Consider the following 18,785-nt stretch of genomic DNA (forward strand, 5'->3'; position numbering starts at 1 on the left):
AGGGGGTGGGTTTGGGGTTGGGGGAGCAATTTTGGGGTTGGGGGAGAGAATTTTGGGGGGTTTAGGGGGTGGATTTGGGGTTGGGGGGACGGGGGGAGCTGAATTTTGGGGGGGGGGGGGTCCAGGGTGACAGAGGACAGGGGGACAGGGGACAGAAGGACAGGGGGACAGGGGGACAGAGGGACACAGGACAGGGGGACAGGGGGACAGAGGGACAGTAGAGAGGAGGAGAGGGGGCAAAGAGTGACAGGGGACAGGGGGACAGACGGACACGGTGACAGAGCGACAGGAGGGCGAGGGAGAGGGGCACAGGTGACACGGGGACAGACGGACACGGGGACAGGGGAGGGACGGGGGGACAGACGGACACGGTGACAGAGTGACAGGAGGACGAGGGAGAGTGGCACAGGTGACACGGGGACAGACGGACACGGGGACAGGGGGACATGGGAGGGACGGGGGGGATATGGGACAGGGTGACACAGTGACAGGGGGACAGACGGACACGGTGACAGAGCGACAGGAGGGCGAGGGAGAGGGGCACAGGTGACACGGGGACAGCGGGACAGGGGGACAGGGGAGGGACGGGGGGACACGGGGACACAGGGGGACAGGGGGACACAGTGACAGGGGGGACAGACGGACACAGGGGCGGACCGACAGACCGACAGACGGACAGACCGACAGACCGACAGACGGACAGACCGACAGACCGACAGACGGACAGACCGACAGGCCGCCCCATCCATCGCCACCCCCGAGCCCCGGGCGCGGGCGGCACCGGCGCCGTTTCCGTCGCGCCCCAACCGCGCTCCCCTCCCCCGCTTTTCCCGTCCCGTCCCGTCCCCCGTCCCCCCCCCCCCCCTTTGTCACCTCCCCCCCCTTGGTGGCACCTCAGGACCCCCCCTGTCCTCTCCCAGGTGCCACCTGCGCTTTTTTTTTTTTTTTTTTGCTTTTTTTCGCTCTTTTTTCGCTCTTTTTTTTGGTGTCACCGCCGCCCGCCAATTGTCACCTCCATGCGGGGGGGGACGGGGGTGGCCACATCACTCCCCCCCCCACACTTTGTCACCTCCCCCCCCTTGGTGGCACCTCAGGACCCCCCCCCCCCGTCCTCTCTCAGTGCCACCCCCCAGGTGCCACCTGCGCGCTTTTTTTTGCTTTTTTTCGCTTTTTTTTGTTCTTTTTTTTGGTGCCACCGCCGCCCGCCAATTGTCACCTCCATGCGGGGGGGGGGTGGCCACATCCTCCCGCGACAGGGGGGGGAGGGGAAGGGGGGTGACAAAAATTTTGGGGTCCCCTCGGTCACTTCCACCCCTCCCCCTCCGTAGCATCCCCCGAGGGGACTTTGGGGACATTTTTTGGGGATTTTTTTGGGGAGAATTTTGGGGTTTTTTGTCGTCCCCCCCCCCCCCGCGCTCCCCGGTACCTCCGGTGCTGCTGCGGCCGCGCTCGGTTCCTGTCGCGGCTTCCCCACATGTGACCGGGTCACACCCCGGGCGCCTTCCTCCTCCTCCTCCTCCTCCTCCTCCTCCTCCTCCTCCTCCTCCTCCTCCTCCTCCTCCTCCTCCTCCTCCTCGGGGAGGGGATGGCGCTGGGGACACGCCGGTGACACCGGGGGGACACCACAGGTGAGGTGACACCTGGGCACAGGTTCCTTCCCCGTGTGACCCGGTCACACCCTGGGCGCCTTCCTCCTCCTCCTCCTCCTCCTCCTCCTGTTCCTCCTCCTCCTTCTCCTCCTCCCTGATGTGACACTTGAGGGTCCTGGGATGGGACATCAGGACCGTGGAGGTGACACCACAGGTGAGGTGACACCTGGGCACAGGTTCCTTCCCCGTGTGACCGGGTCACACCCTGGGTGTCTTCTTCCTCCTCCTCCTCCTCCTCCTCTTCCCACAGGGACACCGTGGGTCGCCCCCCAAAGGGGTCACGGTGGCTCCGGGATTCCCCCCCCCTGCTGCGACACTTGGGGGTCTCAGGGTGGGGACACCAACGCCATGGAGGTGAGGTGACACCAAGGGACAGACGGCCATGGAGGTGACACCGTGTCCCCATCCATGGACACGTCTCCAGCCATGTCCATGTCGCACCATGTCCATGTCCCACCATGTCCCCATCCATGTCCATGTCCCACCATGTCGATGTCACACCACGTCCCCATCCATGTCCATGTCCCCATCCATGTCCCACCATGCCCATGTCCCACCATGTCCCCAACCATGGCCACGTCCCACCATGGCCACATCCCACCATGTCCCCAACCATGTCCATGTCCCCATCTATGTCCATGTCCCACCACCTCCCCATCCATGTCCATGTCCCCATCCATGTCCCACCATGTCCCCATCCATGTCCATGTCCCACCATGTCCATGTCCCACCATGTCCCCATCCATGTCCATGTCCCCATCCATGTCCATGTCCCACCATGTCCCACCATGTCCATGTCCCCATCTATGTCCATGTCCCACCACCTCCCCATCCATGTCCATGTCCCACCATGTCCCACCATGTCCATGTCCCCATCCATGTCCATGTCTCACCACGTCCCCATCCATGTCCATGTCCCCATCCATGCCCACGTCCCACCATGTCCATGTCTCACCATGTCCTCAACCATGGCCACGTCCCACCATGTCTCCATCCATGGCCACGTCCCCATTCATGGCCATGTCCCACCACGTCCCCATCCATGTCCATGTCCCCAACCATGTCCCACCATGTCCCCACCCATGGCCACATCCCACCATGCCCATGTCCCACCATGTCCCCAACCATGGCCACGTCCCACCATGGCCACGTCCCACCATGTCCCCAACCATGTCCATGTCCCCATCTATGTCCATGTCCCACCACCTCCCCATCCATGCCCATGTCCCACCATGTCCCCATCCATGTCCATGTCCCACCATGTCCATGTCCCCATCCATGTCCATGTCCCACCATGTCCATGTCCCCATCCATGTCCATGTCCCACCATGTCGATGTCACACCACGTCCCCATCCATGTCCATGTCCCCAACCATGTCCCACCATGTCCCCAACCATGGACACGTCCCACCATGGCCATGTCCCACCATGTCCCCATCCATGTCCATGTCCCCATCCATGTCCATGTCCCCATCCATGTCCATGTCCCACCATGTCCCCATCCATGTCCATGTCCCCATCCATGCCCACGTCCCACCATGTCCCCATCCATGTCCATGTCCCCATCCATGTCCATGTCCCACCATGTCCCCTCCACACCTCACATCAACATTTTTATTTCTACCCCAATTTCGGGGCTTTCAAAGGGATGAACAGAAACCTTTTCATTCGAAAACCAGAACCAAGAAAGTCCAACCACGTGTCCCTGAGCATCCACCTCCTTGCATGGGTGGGAAGAACTTTTTTTGGAGGTCCTTCCCTCTTCCCACCTTCCCACTTTTGGAGGTTTCCACCCCACAGTCTCCAAAATTGAGGGTTTTGCCCCAATCCAACTCCATTTTGCTGTGGAAGACGCCCGCGGGCCAGAAACGATGGATTGATGTTGGAGAGGACCTCAGAGGATATCTAGTGTGGGTTAAGACCACCAAAGGAGAGAAAAAACGAGATTTTTTTTGGGTCAGAAGTTGACAAATCCAGGAGGATGAGGAGCCCTCAGCCAGGTGTCCTCCAAACAGGGATCAAGAAGGTTCTGCCCACCTGGACCATCCAGAGCAGATCCTCCCGTGTGGGATGGATTCATGTTAGAGAAGACCTCCAAGGCTATCTAGTGTTGCTGAAGACCACCAAAAGAGGGAAAATTTGACATTTTTCTGGGTCAGAAGGTGACAAATCCGGGAGGATGAGGAGCCCTCAGCCAGGTGTCCCCCAAACAGGGATCAAGGTGGCTCTGCCCACCTGGGCCCACTGGGCACCATCCAGAGCAGATCCTCCCGTGTGGGATGGATTGATGGTGGAGAAGACACCTCTGAGGCAATCAAGAGTTGCTAAATACCACCACAAGAGTGAAAAGCTGAGATTTTTCAGGGGTCAGAAGGTGACAAATCCAGGAGGATGAGGAGCCCTCAGCCAGGTGTCCTCCAAACAGGGATCAAGGTGGCTCTGCCCACCTGGACCATCCAGAGCAGATCCTCCCGTGTGGGATGGATTCATGTTAGAGAAGACCTCCAAGGCTATCTAGTGTTGCTGAAGACCACCAAAAGAGGGAAAATTTGAGATTTTTCTGGGTCAGAAGTTGACAAATCCAGGAGGATGAGGAGCCCTCAGCCAGGTGTGTCCTCAACAGGGATCAAGGTGGCTCTGCCCACCTGGGCCCACTGGGGACCATCCAGAGCAGATCCTCCCGTGTGAGATGGAGCTGGAGAAGCCCCCACCAAGCTCCTCCAGCGCTCGGGCCACCACCAGTGCCGCCCTCAATGGAACTTCCACCGGTGCCTGGCCAGGAGAGAACTGGCCGAGAACCTCTTGCCACACAGGTGACACTCGCGGGGGCCGTCCCCGGCGTGGATCAGCCGGTGCTTGGCCAGGAAGGAGTTGAGCTTGAAGCGCCTCCCGCAGTCGGGACAGCGGAAAGGTTTCTCGCAGTGCAAAGGTTCCTCCCGCGTGTGCGTGCTCTGGTGCCTCCTGAGGCTGGAGCTCGCCCTGAACCTCTTCCCGCACAGCGGGCACTCGAAGGGCTTCTCGTCGCTGTGCGTCTTCTTGTGGGACCTCAGGCAGGAGCTGGTGGTGAAGCTCTTCCCGCACTGCCCGCACGCGTAGGGTTTCTCGCCGGTGTGGCTCCTCTGGTGGTGGACCAGCCCCGGGCGGGTGGTGAAGCCCTTGCCGCACTCCTCGCACCTGTGGGGACGTTCTCCCGTGTGGCTCCTCTGGTGGGCGCGCAGGCGGGAGCTCAGCATGAAGGTTTTCCCGCACTGGGGGCACAGGTAGGGCCTCTCCCCGGTGTGCACGCGGCGGTGGACGGTGAGGGTGGAGTTCTCCCTGAAGCCCTTGCCGCAGTCGGGGCACCGGAAGGGTTTCTCGTCCGTGTGCGAGCGCTGGTGGACCAGGAGAAGGTAGCCGCTCCTGAAACCCTTCCTGCACACGTCGCACACGTAGGGCCGCTCGCCGGTGTGGATCCTCCGGTGGACGATCAGCAGGGAGCACATGACGAAGCTCTTCCCGCACTCCCCGCACTTGTAGGGCCTCTCCCCGCTGTGGAACCGCTGGTGGACGACCAGGTAGGACCTGGTGCTGAAGCTCTTGCCGCACAGCTGGCACTCGAAGGGTTTCTCGCCGGTGTGGGTCCTCAGGTGGGTGTTGAGGTGGGACCTCACCACGAAGCTCTTCCCGCACCACCCGCACTCGTAGGGCTTCTCCCCCGTGTGGCTCCGGCGGTGTTTCATCAGGCAGGAGCTCGTCACAAAGCTCTTCCCGCACTGGGCGCACCCGTAGGGCCTCTCGCCGGTGTGGCACCTCAGGTGCACCAGCAGCTGGGACCTCCCGCTGAAGCTCTTGGGGCACTGGGGGCACTCGTAGGGCCTCTCGCCGGTGTGGCACCTCAGGTGCACCAGCAGCTGGGAGCTCTCGCTGAAGCCCTTCCCGCACTGGGGGCACTCGTAGGGCCTCTCGCCAGTGTGGCACCTCAGGTGCACCAGCAGCTGGGAGCTCCTGCTGAAGCTCTTGGGGCACTGGGGGCACCCGTAGGGCCTCTCCCCCGTGTGCCTCCTGTGGTGGACGGTCAGCCCCGTGCTGGAGGTGAAGCCCTTCCCGCACTGCCCGCACCTGTAGGGCCGTTCTCCAGTGTGGATCCTGAGGTGGACTTTGAGGCTCGAGCGCTCCCTGAAGCCCTTCCCGCACTGGGGACACCCGTAGGGCCTCTCCCCCGTGTGCCTCCTGCGGTGGACGGTCAGCCCCGTGCTGGAGGTGAAGCCCTTCCCGCACTGCCCGCACCTGTAGGGCCGTTCTCCAGTGTGGATCCTCAGGTGGACATTGAGGCTTGAACGCTCCCTGAAGCCCTTCCCGCACTGGGGACACCCGTAGGGCCTCTCGCCGGTGTGGATGCGGTGGTGGTAGAGCAAGGAGGACTTGGACATGAAGCTCTTCCCACATTCCCGGCATTTGTGGCAATTCTCCCCATCCTGGACCTCCAGCTTGGATCTCTGACCACCTCCATGACCCAGCCTGGGCTTTCCCCCCTCGGATCCCTCTCGGCGACGCCCCGAGTGGCTCCTCCGGTGAAAAATCAGCTGGGAGTTGCTGCTGAAGCTCTTCCCGCACTGCCCACACTCGTAGGGCCGCTCTCCCGTGTGCGTCCTGTGGTGGACAACCAGCTGGCAGTTTGTCCTGAAGCCCTTCCCGCACCGGGGACACTCGTAGGGCCTCTCATCGGTGTGGATGCGCCGGTGGACGACCAGGTTGGACTTCTGGCTGAAGCTCTTGCCGCAGTCGGGGCAGCTGAAGGGCTTCTCGTCTTTGTGGATCCGCTGGTGCACGAGGAGGTAGGAGCTGGTCAGGAACCTCTTCTTGCACTGACCGCACTCGTAGGGCTTCTCCCCGGTGTGCATCCTCTGGTGGACCCTCAGGTAGGAGCTGCTGGTGAAGCTCTTCCCACACAGCCCACACTCGTAGGGACGTTCTCCGGTGTGGACTCTGGAATGGTCAACCAGGTGGAAGCTCAGCATGAAGCTCTTCCCACACTCCAAACACTTGTAGGGCTTCTTCTCCTGCCCATCCTGGAGCTGCTCTTGGAGTCCCAGCTCTGGGCTCTGACCCTGGTCCAAGTTGGGTTTTTCCCCCTCAGATCCCGTGTGGCTCCTCTGGTGGACAATCAGGTGGGACCTTTTGGTGAAGCTCTTCCCGCATTCCAAACACTTGTGGGGCTTCTTCTCCCCATCCTGGAGCTGCTCTTGGACCCCCAGCTCTGAGTTCTGACCCAGGTCCAGGGTGGGTTTTTCCCCCTCAGATCCCAGGTGGATTTTTTGGTGGACAACCAGGCAGGATCTCCTCTTGAAGCTCTTCCCGCATTCCAAGCACGCGTGGGACTTCTCCTGCCCATCCTGGAGCTGCTCATGGAGCCCCAGCTCTGATCTCTGACCCTGGTCCAGGGTGGGTTTTTCCCCCTCAGATCCCGGGTGTTGCTCCATGTGGTTCCTCAGGTGGACAATCAGGTGGGACCTTTTGGTGAAGCTCTTCCCACACTCCGAGCGCTCGTGGGGCTTCTCCTGCCCCTCCTGGAGCTGCTCCCGGAGCCCCAGCTCGGGGCTCTGAGCCCCTCCCTGGCCCAGGCCGGCTCTTTGCCCCTCGGATCCCCGCGCTCTGCGTTTGCAGCCCCTCCTGCTCAGGCATCTCCGCGGCTTCTCCTCCCCGCTGGCTTCTCCCTGCGCCCTGGAGCCGCTCAAAACGGCCTCGGCCACCGGCTCCTCGCTGCTCTCCATGCTCAGCTCCTGCTCTGGGGGAGGAAGGACAAGGACACCGTGGGATTGGCCCCCGTGGGGACAAGGACACGATGGGATTTGTGTCCGTGGGGACAAGGACACCATGAGATTTGCCCCCGTGGGGACAAGGACGCGATGGGATTTGCCCCACAAGGTCCCGCTGGGATTTGCCTCCATCCAAGGACAGGATGGGTTTTGCCCCACAAGGAAAATTTGGGATTTTCCCCTATCCAAGTTCAGGATGGGATTTGCCCCCATGGGGACAAGGACACGATGGGATTTGCCCCACAAGGACACGATGGGATTTGCCCCCGTGGGGACAAGGACACGATGGGATTGGCCCCACAAGGACAAGGATGGGATTTGCCCCACAAGGCCACGATGGGATTTGCCCCTATCCAAGGACACGATGGGATTTGCCCCACAAGGACAAGGATGGGATTTGCCCCCGTGGGGACAAGGACACGATGGGATTTGCCCCCATGGGGACACGATGGGATTTGCCTCCATGGGGACAAGGACACGATGGGATTTGCCCCACAAGGACACGATGGGATTTGCCCCCATGGGGACAAGGATGGGATTTGCCTCCCCTGCCCCCCAAAATCCCTCCCGGAGCCCCCCCCGCCATGGGTTCGGGGCGAGCTCCCCCTCCCCGCTCACCTGCGGGCTCCGGGGGGCGATGCCAGCGGGGCCGGGGCAGCTGCGGCCGGAGCGGGGGAACCGCGTGGGGTTGGGGCCGCTCTTCCTCTTCCGTTGTCCCTCCTCTTCCTCTTCCTCCTTCTCCCCTCCTCTTCCTCCCGCTCCGGGCAGCGCCGGCCCCCAAAAGCAGGCGGGGCCAAGATGAATGGGCGTGGTTATGCAAATCTGGGAGTGATCGCGCGCTGGGATTGGTGGGCGGGAGGAGCGCGGGGTTTGCTCGGTGACGTCATGGGCTGAGGGGAGGAGCGTCCGGTGTGAGGGGACCGGGAATGGCGACCGGGAATGGGGCCAGGGACGGAAAATGGGGACAGGGGAGAGGGAATGGGGACCGGGAATGGGGACGGGGAGTGGGGACAGGGAATGGGGACCGGGAATGGGGACAGGGAATGGGAATGGGGACAGGGAATGGGGACCGGGAATGGGGAATGGGGACCGGGAATGGGGACAGGGACCACCCTGTGGCGGTCACGGGGGTCCCAGGTCGAGGGAAGAGATGAGAATCTTGTGTTTCAGAAGGCTGGTTTATTGTTTTATTATATATATTATATTAAAAGAAAACGACATGCTAAAACTGTACCAAAGAGTAGAAGAAAGGATTTCATCAGAAGGCTGATTTATTATTTTATTATATATATGTTGCATTGAAAGAAAACGATCTATTAAAACTATACTAAAAGAATAGGAAAAAAATAAGGATTTCATCAGAAGGCTTGAAAGGCATAGAAAAGAATGATAATAAAAATCCTGTGAGTGACCAGAGAGTCTGAGACCTCTGAAATTTTGATTGGCCGCTAATTAAAATAACAACCAGATGAGATCAATCAAAGGCGCGATCGCTGCGTTCCACGGCAGCAGAAAATTCTTGTTTAAATTTCATTTGAACATTCATTTCATTTCCCTCTCAGCTTCTGAGGGGGAAAAAATCCTAAGGAAAGGATTTTTTTTAAATAAAATATGTTCGTGATAGGACTGTGAATATTGGACTGGGATTGGGATCAGGAATCAGAAAACGGGAATGAGAGAGGAAATACAGAAATGGGAATTAGGGAGTGGAATAGGAAAAGGGGAACAGGACAGGGAAGGTGGGAATGGCGACCAGATAAGAGAATATGGGACAGGGACAAGGCCTGAGAGCAGGGATGGGATCTGGACTCAGATGGGAGCAGGGTCCTGGACAGGGGACAGCAGGAACCAGGACGGGAGGACGTGGGGACACTTCCAGGGCAGGGGGTCCTGGACCAGCCTGGGGTGCCCAAAGCCCTGAGGAACCCCCAAATCTGCCCCAGGAACCCTCAGCTCCCTCGGGGCCAGCATCCCCCTCATGCCCTGGAAGATCCCTCCGTGTCCCCATCCTTATCTTCGTTAAATATCTTTATTTTCAACCTCAGATTTAGAAAGGATAAAGAGAAATTAAACAAAATCCCAGGCCATGGGGAGCCAGGAGGATGAGAAGCCCTCAGCCAGGTGTCCTCCAAACACGGATCAAGGTGGCTCTGCCCACCTGGGCCCACCCAGAGCAGATCCTCCCGTGTGGGATGGATTGATGGTGGAGAAGACACCTCTGAGGCAATCAAGAGCTGCTTGAGACCACCACAAGAGTGAAAAACTGAGATTTTTCAAGGGATCAGAAGGTGACAAATCCAGGAGGACGAGGAGCCCTCAGCCAGGTGTCCTCCAAACAGGGATCAAGGTGGCTCTGCCCACCTGGGCCCACTGGGGACCATCCAGAGCAGATCCTCCCGTGTGGGATGGAGCTGGAGCAGCCCACGGAGCTCTTCCCACCTCAGTGCTGGCTCTCCAGGTGTCTGGTCATGCTGTAGCTCGTGGTGAAGCCCTTCCCACACTGGGGACACTGGAATGGCTTCTCCCCGGTGTGGCCGCACCGGTGCATGACCAGCTTGGACTTTTGCCTGAATCCCTTGCCGCAATCGGGGCAGCAGAACGGCCTCTCCTCGGTGTGCATCAGCTGGTGGCTGAGGAGATGGGAGCTGGTCAGGAACCTCTTCTTGCACTGCTCGCACTCGTAGGGCTTCTCCCCGCTGTGGCCCCTCTGGTGGTAAATCAGGTGGGACTTGGACATGAAGCCCTTCCCGCACTGCCCGCACTCGTAGGGCCGCTCCCCGGTGTGGATCATCTGGTGGGTGAGCAGGCAGGACCTGGTGGTGAAGCTCTTCCCGCACTTCCTGCACTCGTAGGGCCTCACCTCGGTGTGGCACTTCTGGTGCACGATCAGGCTGGAGCTCTGCGAGAAGCTCCTCCAGCAGTACTCGCACTCGTAGGGCCGCTCCGCGTGGCTCCTCTGGTGGGCAAACAGGTTGGAGCTCTGCGTGAAGCTCTTCCCGCAGCGCCCGCACACGTACGGCCTCTCCCCGGTGTGGATGCGCCGGTGCTTGACCAGGCTGGACTTTTGCCTGAAGCCCCTGCCGCAGTCGGGGCAGCCAAACGGCTTCTCCCCGGTGTGGATGCGCTGGTGCTCGGCCAGCAGGGAGCTGGTCGGGAAGGAATTTTTACACTGCCCGCACTCGTAGGGCCTCTCCCCGGAGTGGGTGCGGCGGTGCCTGACCAGGGCCGAGTTCTCCTTGAAGCTCATCCCGCACTCGGGGCACGGGAAGGGCCTCTCGCCCGTGTGCGAGCGCCGGTGGACGACGAGGGAGGAGCTGCTCTGGAACTTCTTGTGGCACTGCTCGCACTCGTAGGGCTTCTCCCCAGTGTGAGTCCTCAGGTGGCTGCTCAGGTGGGACTTGCAGGTGAAGCTCTTCCCGCAGTGCTGGCACTCGTAGGGCCTCTCCCCGGTGTGGATCCTCCTCTGGTGGAGAAGCAGCTGGGAGCTCCAGCTGAAGCTCTGCCCACACTCCCCACACTTGTAGGGTTTCTCTCCGGTGTGGACCCTGCTGTGCTCCATGAGGTTGGCTCTCCTCCTGAAGCTCTTCCCGCACTCCGAGCACTTGTGGGGCTTCTTCTTCTCCCCATCCTGGAGCTGCTCACGGAGCCCCAGCTTGGAGCTCTGACCCAGGGTGGGTTTTTTCCCCTCAGACCCCGGCTGTTGCACAGTGTGGATTCTGCAGTGCCTGATCAGGTTGGATCTCTTGGTGAAGCTCTTCCCGCACTCCGAGCACTTGTGGGGCCTCTTCTCCCCATCCTGGAGCTGCTCACGGAGCCCCAGCTCCGAGCTCTGACCCTGGTCCAAGGTGGGATTTTCCCCCTCAGGTCTCAGCTGTTGCCCAGTGTGGATTCTGCAGTGCTTGATCAGGTTGGATCTCCACCTGAAGCTCTTCCCACACTCCAAACACTTGTGGGGCTTCTCCTCCTGCCCATCCTGGAGCTGCTCACGGAGCCCCAGCTCCGAGCTCTGAGCCCCTTCCTGATGCGGGGTTGGTTTTTCCCCCTCAGATCCCAGCTCTTGCTCCGTGTGGCTCTTCTGGTGGACAATCAGGTGGGAACCCAGCACGAAGCTCTTCTCCCATTCCGAGAACTCGTGGGGCTTCTTCTCCCCATCTTGAAGCTGCTCATGGAGCCCCAGCTCGGATCTCTGACCCTGGTCCAGGGTGGGTTTTTCTCCCTCAGATCCCAGCTGTCCCCCGGTGTGGATTCTCTGGTGGATAATCAGGCAGGATCTCCACCTGAAGCTCTTCCCGCACTCCGAGCACTTGTGGGGCTTCTCCTGCCCATCCTGGAGCTGCTCTTGGACCCCCAGCTCCAAGTTCTGAGCCCCTTCCCCACCCAGGGGAGGCTTTTCCCCCTCAGAGCTCGGCTGTTCCCAAGTGTGGTTCCTCTGGTGGGCACCCAGCTCGGAGCTCCTGCTGAAGCTCTTCCCGCACTCCGAGCGCTCGTGGGGCTTCTCCTGCCCCTCCTGGAGCTGCTCCCGGAGCCCCAGCTCGGGGCTCTGAGCCCCTCCCTGGCCCAGGCCGGCTCTTTGCCCCTCGGATCCCCGCGCTCTGCGGTTGCAGCCCCTCCTGCTCAGGCATCTCCGCGGCTTCTCCTCCCCGCTGGCTTCTCCCTGCGCCCTGGAGCCGCTCAAAACGGCCTCGGCCACCGGCTCCTCGCTGCTCTCCATGCTCAGCTCCTGCTCTGGGGGAGGAAGGACAAGGACACCGTGGGATTGGCCCCCGTGGGGACAAGGACACCATGGGATTGGCCCCACAAGGACACAATGGGATTTACCCCCGTGGGGACAAGGACGCGATGGGATTTGGGATTTGCTTCCATTTGCGCCACAGGGACAGGATGGGAATTTGGATTTGCCCCACAAGGAAAATTTGGGATTTGCCCCTATCCAAATTCAGGATGGGATTTGCCCCACAAGGACAGGATGGGATTTGGGATTTGCCCCACAGGGACAGGATGGGATTTGGGATTTGCCTCCATCCAAGTTCAGGATGGGATTTGCCTCCATCCAAGGACAGAATGGGATTTGTCCCACAAGGAAAATTTGGGATTTGCCCCTATCCAAGGACAGGATGGGATTTGCCCCACAAGTTCAGGATGGGATTTGCCCCACAAGTTCAGGATGGGATTTGCCCCACAAGGACAGGATGGGATTGGCCCCCGTGGGGACAAGGACACGATGGGATTTGGGATTTGCTTCCATCCAAGTTCAGGATGGGATTTTCCCCACAAGGACACGATCGGATTTGCCTCCATCCAAGGACAGGATGGGATTTGCCCCACAAGGAAAATTTGGGATTTGCCCCTAGCCAAGGACAAGATAGGGTTTGGGATTTGCCCCACAGGGACAGGTGGGGTTTGGGATTTGCCCCACAGGGACAGGTGGGGTTTGGGATTTGCCCCTATCCAAGTTCAGGACGGGATTTGCCCCACAGGGACAGGTGGGATTTGGGATTTGCCCCACAGGGACAGGATGGGATTTGCCTCCATGAGGACAGGGACACCATGGGATTTGCCCCACAAGGAAAATTTGGGATTTGCCCGTAGCCAAGGACAAGATAGGGTTTGGGATTTGGCCCACAGGGAGAGGATGGGGTTTGGGATTTGCCCCAAAAGGACACGATGGGATTTGCCCCACAATTTCAGGATGGGATTTGCCCCTATCCAAGTTCAGGATGGGATTTGCCCCTATCCAAGTTCAGGATGGGATTTGTCCCACAAGGAAAACTTGGGATTTGCCCTTATCCAAGGAAAATTTGGGATTTGCCCCTATCCAAGTTCAGGATGGGATTTGCCCCACAAGGACAGGATGGGGTTTGCCCCACAAGTTCAGGACGGGATTTGCCCCCATGAGGACAGGATGGGATTGGCCTCCATGGGGACAAGGACAGGATGGGATTTGCCCCTATCCAAGTTCAGGATGGGATTTGCCCCACAGGGACAGGTGGGGTTTGGGATTTGCCCCTATCCAAGTTCAGGATGGGATTTGCCCCACAGGGACAAGATGAGATTTGCCCCAGAATTTCAGGATGGGGTTTGGGATTTGCCCCCATGAGGACAAGCACATCCTGAAGTTGTTCCCAGGGGGTTTTACATTGAGGGAAGACTCGAAGGATCTCCCCCCACATTCCAGAAGCCTCCATTTACCATTTCCCGCCACACAAGGCATTAAAACCACGCTCATGGCATTAAAACCACACTCTAAAAAGAACAGCGGGGAAGGCTCCATCCCAAGCCCGGCCTGGCCAAGAATAGAAAGGGAGGAATGATAACAAAGGCAGCTGTCCCAAGGCTCTGATTGGCCGTTAATTACAAACATCCAAGAGGGGCCAATCCCACAATGTGTCGAATTCCAGGGCAGCTGATAATCAATGTTTGCATTTTGGTCCTGAGGGGCCCCCTCGGCTTCTCAGGAGGAGAAAAAAACCCCTGAGGAAAGGGATTTTTCCTCAAAAGATGCCTGCCATGGGAAAAACTTGGAAAAACAGCTTGGAAAAAGTCTTTGGAGAGGCAGCTCCCTTTAATTCACGCTGCCTTCCAGGCCTGTGGATGTCAGGAAGTTTAACTCGTCAAGCTCACGGAGGCTCCCAATTAATTTGGAATTAATTTGCCTCCATGAGGACAAGGACAGGGTGGGATTTGCCCCACAAGTTCAGGATGGGATTTGCCCCACAGGGTCAGGAAGGGGTTTGGGATTTGCCCCACAGGGACAGGATGGGGTTTGGGATTTGCCCCACAGGGTCAGGAAGGGGTTTGGGATTTGCCCCACAGGGACAGGATGGGGTTTGGGATTTGCCCCACAAGGACAGGATGGGGTTCGGGATTTGCCCCACAAGTTCAGGATGAGGTTTGGGATTTGCCCCACAAGTTCAGGATGGGGTTTGGGATTTGCCCCACAAGTTCAGGATGGGGTTTGGGATTTGCCCCACAGGTTCAGGATGGGGTTTGGGATGTGCCCCACAGGGTCAGGATGGGGTTCGGGATCTGCCCCACAGGGTCACGATGGGGTTCAGGATTTGCCCCACAGGGTCACGATGGGGTTCAGGATCTGCCCCCCAAGTTCACGATGGGGTTCAGGATCTGCCCCACGGGGTCACGATGGGGTTCAGGATCTGCCCCCCAAGTTCACGATGGGGTTCAGGATCTGCCCCACAGGGTCACGATGGGGTTCAGGATCTGCCCCACAGGTTCACGATGGGGTTCGGGATCTGCCCCACAGGTTCACAATGGGGTTTGGGATTTGCCCCACAAGTTCACGATGGGGTTCAGGATCTGCCCCACAAGTTCACGATGGGGTTCAGGATCTGCCCCCCTCCCTCAGGGCAGCACCAGGCCATGCCCCAGGGCTGGGCTGGAGCAGCACCGAGGGGGCAAAGGGGCCCTGCCTTCCTCCTCACCTGCCTGGGGCTCCCGGGCCGGGCTCCTCTTCCTCACAGCCTCCTCCTCCTCCTCCCTGGGCCCGCGTTTGGCGCTGGGGGATCCCGGCCTGGGGCAGGACAAGGCCTGAGCCCTTTGCTGCTGCTGGAGGCCTCAGGGCCCCTTCCAGCCCTGAGATTCCCTGAAAAATCCTCGCGCTCGGATTTTTTTTGGGTTTCTTTTTGTTTTCTCCCCTCCTGAGAAGCTGAGGAAGCCTCAGAGGAAAAGAAAAGCAATAATTATCTGCTGCTGTGGAATGCAACAGGCCCAGCTCCGATTGGTCCACGCTGGTTGTTTTTAATTAAGGGCCAATCGCGGCGAGGGTGGTTCGGATTCTCTGAGGGTCACCAGCTTTTGTTATCATTCCTTTCACTTTTTTCTTTTTTTTTCTCCTTTTAAGCCCTTCTGATGAAATCCTTTCTTCCATTTTTAGTATAGTTTTAATATATCGTTTTCTTTTAATGTAATATATATAATAAAATTATACATCAGCCTTCTGATGAAATCCTTTCTTCCATTTTTAGTATAGTTTTAAAATATCGTTTTCTTTTAATGTAATATATATATATAATAAAATTATACATCAGCCTTCTGATGAAATCCTTCTATTCTTTGGTACAGTTTTAATATATAATTTTCTTTTAATGTAATATGTATCATAAAATAATGAATCAACCTTCTGATGAAATCCCTTCTTCTATTCTTTAGTATTGATTAATATAGATATAGTTTTAATATATAATTTTCTATTAATGTAATATATATCAGGAAATAAGAAATATAATTTTAATTGACATATATTAATATATAGAATTTGAATATATAATCTTCTTTTAATGTAGTATATATCATAAAATAAGAAATATAATTTTAATTGACATATATGAATAGATATAGTTTTATATATAAGTTTCTTTTATATAATATACATGGCAAAATAAGAAATATAATTTTAATTGACATACATTAATATAGTTTAAATGTATATTTTTCTATTAATGTAATATATATAATAAAATAAGAAATATAATTTTAATTGACATACATTAATAGATATAGTTTTAATCTATAATTTTCTTTTTACTTAATATATAATAAGAAATATAATTTTAATTAACATACATTAATAGATATAGTTTTAATATATAATTTTCTTTTAATAGAATATATATAATAAAATTAGAAATATAATTTTAATTACCATATATTAATAGATATAGTTTAAATATATAATTTTCTTTTAATGTAGTATATATAATAAATAAGAAATATACTTTTAATTACCATATATTAATAGATATAGTTTTATTGTATAATTTTCTTTTAATATAATATATATCATAAAATAATAAACCAGCCTTCTGATGAAATCCTTTCTTCTATTCTCTAGCATAGTTTTAGCATTTAATTTGTTTTAAAGTAATATATATCATAAAACGTAATATGTATTACATTTTAATGCAATATGATTTTTTAATTAAATTTAAATGTTTTATCTATTACATTTAAATGTAATAAAAATACACTACATTTTAAGGTAATTTTAATGTAATTTTAATGTAAAATACATCATAAAATAACAAATCAGCCTCCTGAACACACAGGATTCTCGTCTCTCCCCTCACCCTGGGACCCTTGCGACCGCTCCCAGTGCTCCCAGTTCCCTCCCAGTGCTCCCAGTAACGGCGGCACCGGCAGGGAAAGCGCTCCCAGTTCCATCCCAGCGCTCCCAGTTCCATCCCAGTTCCCTCCCAGTGCTCCCAGTAACGGCGGCACCGGCAGGGAAAGCGCTCCCAGTTCCCTCCCAGCGCTCCCAGTTCCATCCCAGTTCCCTCCCAGCGCTCCCAGTAACGGCGGCACCGGCAGGGAAAGCGCTCTCGGAGCCCGCCCGGGGACATTTCGGGCTCGGCTTTGGGGTCCTGCCCCCCAAAATCCCTCCCGGAGCCCCCCCCGCCATGGGTTCGGGGCGAGCTCCCCCTCCCCGCTCACCTGCGGGGCCCGGGGGGCGACGCCGGCGGGGCCGGGGCCGGGGCCGCTCTTCCTCCCGTTCCTCCTCCTCCCGCTCCTCTGTCCCTCCTCTTCCTCCCGCTCCTCCTTCTCTCCCTCCTCCTGCTCCTGTGTCCCTCCTCTTCCTCCCGCTCCTCCTCCCGCTCCCCAGAGCAGCCGCGCTCTGCCCCGGGCGGGTTCCGGGAGCGCTGGGATGGAACTGGGAGCACTGGGAGGGAACTGGGAGCGCTTTCCCTGCCGGTGCCGCCGTTACTGGGAGCACTGGGATGGAACTGGGAGCTCCGGCGGTCCCGGTCTCCGGTTCCGGAGCTCGGAGCCCGGTCCGGGCGGTTCCTGTGCCGGTGTCCGCTCAGAGGTGTTCAATGTCCGGTCTCAGAGCTCGGAGCCCGTTCCAATCCCGGTACCGGTCCCGGAGCCCATTCCGGTTTCAGTCCCTGAGCTCAGAGCCCGGTCCGGGCGGTCCCGGTGCCGGTGCCCGGTCCCTGAGCTCAGAGCCCATTCCGGTCCCGGTCCCTGAGCTCAAAGCCCGGTCCCGGTTTTCGGGCTCGGAGCTCGGAGCCCGTTCCGGTCCCGGTCCCGGTCCCGGTCCCGGAGCCCGTTCCGGTCCCTGAGCTCAGAGCCCGGTCTGGGCGGTTCCGGAGCTCAGAGCCCGGTCCGGACGGTTCCGGTGTCCGGTCCCTGAGCTCAGAGCCCGGTCCGGGCGGTTCCGGTGCCGGTTCCGGAGCTCAGAGCCCGGTCCGGGCGGTTCCGGTTCCGGTGCCGGTGTCCGGTCCCTGAGCCCAGAGCCCGTTCCAGTCCCGGTCCCTGAGCTCAAAGCCCGGTCCCGGTGTCGGAGCTCGGAGCCCGTTCCGGTTCCGGAGCTCAGAGCCCGGTCCGGGCGGTTGCGGTGCCGGTCCCTGAGCTCAGAGCCCGTTCCAGTCCCGGTTCCGGTGTCCGGTCCCTGAGCTCAGAGCCCGGTCTGGGCGGTTCCGGAGCTCAGAGCCCGGTCCGGACGGTTCCGGTGTCCGGTCCCTGAGCTCAGAGCCCGGTCCGGACGGTTCCGGTGCCGGTTCCGGAGCTCAGAGCCCGGTCCCGGTTCCGGTGCCGGTTCTGGAGCTCAGAGCCCGGTCCCGGTTCCGGTGCCCGTCCCGGAGCTCAGAGCCCGGTCCGGACGGTTCCGGTGCCGGTGTCCGGTCCCGGAACTCGGGGAGGGGCGAATTTGGGGTCCCCAGGTGAAGGGGGCGGGGCCACCCCACCCTTTGTCCCCCCCCCGCCTTGGGGACATCCAGAGATGTCACCCCCCCCCCCCCTTTGTCACCTCCCCCTTGAGGACATCCCGGGCTGTCCCCCCCATCCTTGGTGACCCCGGGGTGTCCCCCCCTTTGTGTCCCCCCCTCCTTGGTGACATCCCGAGATGTCCCCCCCTCCTTGGTGACCTCACCCTTGGGGACATTTGGGGTCCCCCCCGACCCTCCCGGGGTGTCCCCCCCCCCCTTTGGTGACATCCCGAGATGTCCCCCCCTCCTTGGTGACCTCACCCCTTGGTGACCTCACGCCTTGGGGACATTTGGGTCCCCCCCCCCTTTGGTGACCTCCCGAGATGTCCCCGCCGCGTCCCCCCCTTGGTGACCCCGGGGTGCCCCCCCCCCCCCATTTGAGATGTAACCCCCCCCTTTGGTGACATCCCGAGATGTCACCACCCCCCCTTTGTGTCCCCACCCCCCCCCCGGTGTGGCGGTGCCACCACCCCCCCGTGCCCCCTGACCCCGAGATGTCACCCTCCCCTTGGTGACCCCGTGTCCCCCCCTTGTGACCTCCCCGGTGTCGCGGTGCCACCACCCCCACGTGCCCCCTGATCCCTTTGTGTCCCCCCCCCCCCCCCCATTGTGTCCCCCCC

The 18,785-nt window shown here is 58.1% G+C and overlaps 1 protein-coding gene across 1 annotated transcript; it reads right to left on the bottom strand.

Moving 5' to 3' along the window:
• Positions 1-4,263: 4,263 nt before the first annotated feature.
• Positions 4,264-17,527, bottom strand: LOC139585712 (zinc finger protein 850-like). Its single transcript, XM_071418565.1, has 5 exons — positions 16,892-17,527; positions 14,884-14,972; positions 9,890-12,169; positions 8,063-8,329; positions 4,264-7,413 (listed from the first exon to the last, which is right to left on the bottom strand). The coding sequence occupies exons 3-5, from the start codon at positions 12,153-12,155 to the stop codon at positions 4,400-4,402; spliced, it is 5,547 nt and encodes a 1,848-aa protein (XP_071274666.1). The 5' UTR covers positions 12,156-12,169; positions 14,884-14,972; positions 16,892-17,527; the 3' UTR covers positions 4,264-4,399.
• Positions 17,528-18,785: the final 1,258 nt, after the last annotated feature.

Source organism: Agelaius tricolor, unplaced genomic scaffold (assembly GCF_023055355.1).
Source record: "Agelaius tricolor isolate 1412-34295 unplaced genomic scaffold, bAgeTri1.0.p SCAF_88, whole genome shotgun sequence".
In the NCBI taxonomy this organism is placed as follows: Eukaryota; Metazoa; Chordata; class Aves; order Passeriformes; family Icteridae; genus Agelaius; species Agelaius tricolor.

What these genes read in the sequence shown, in the direction of transcription:
- LOC139585712 (XM_071418565.1), bottom strand. Translation starts at nt 12,155, where the DNA reads ATGGAGAGCAGCGAGGAGCCGGTGGCCGAGGCCGTTTTGAGCGGCTCC. An exon ending in CAGACACCTGGAGAGCCAGC is followed by an intron (nt 8,330 to 9,889) that starts ACTGAGGTGGGA and finishes CCCTCAGCCCAT; the next exon opens with GACGTCACCGAGCAAACCCC. An exon ending in TCGCCCCCCGGAGCCCGCAG is followed by an intron (nt 7,414 to 8,062) that starts GTGAGCGGGGAG and finishes TTCCTCCCCCAG; the next exon opens with AGCAGGAGCTGAGCATGGAG.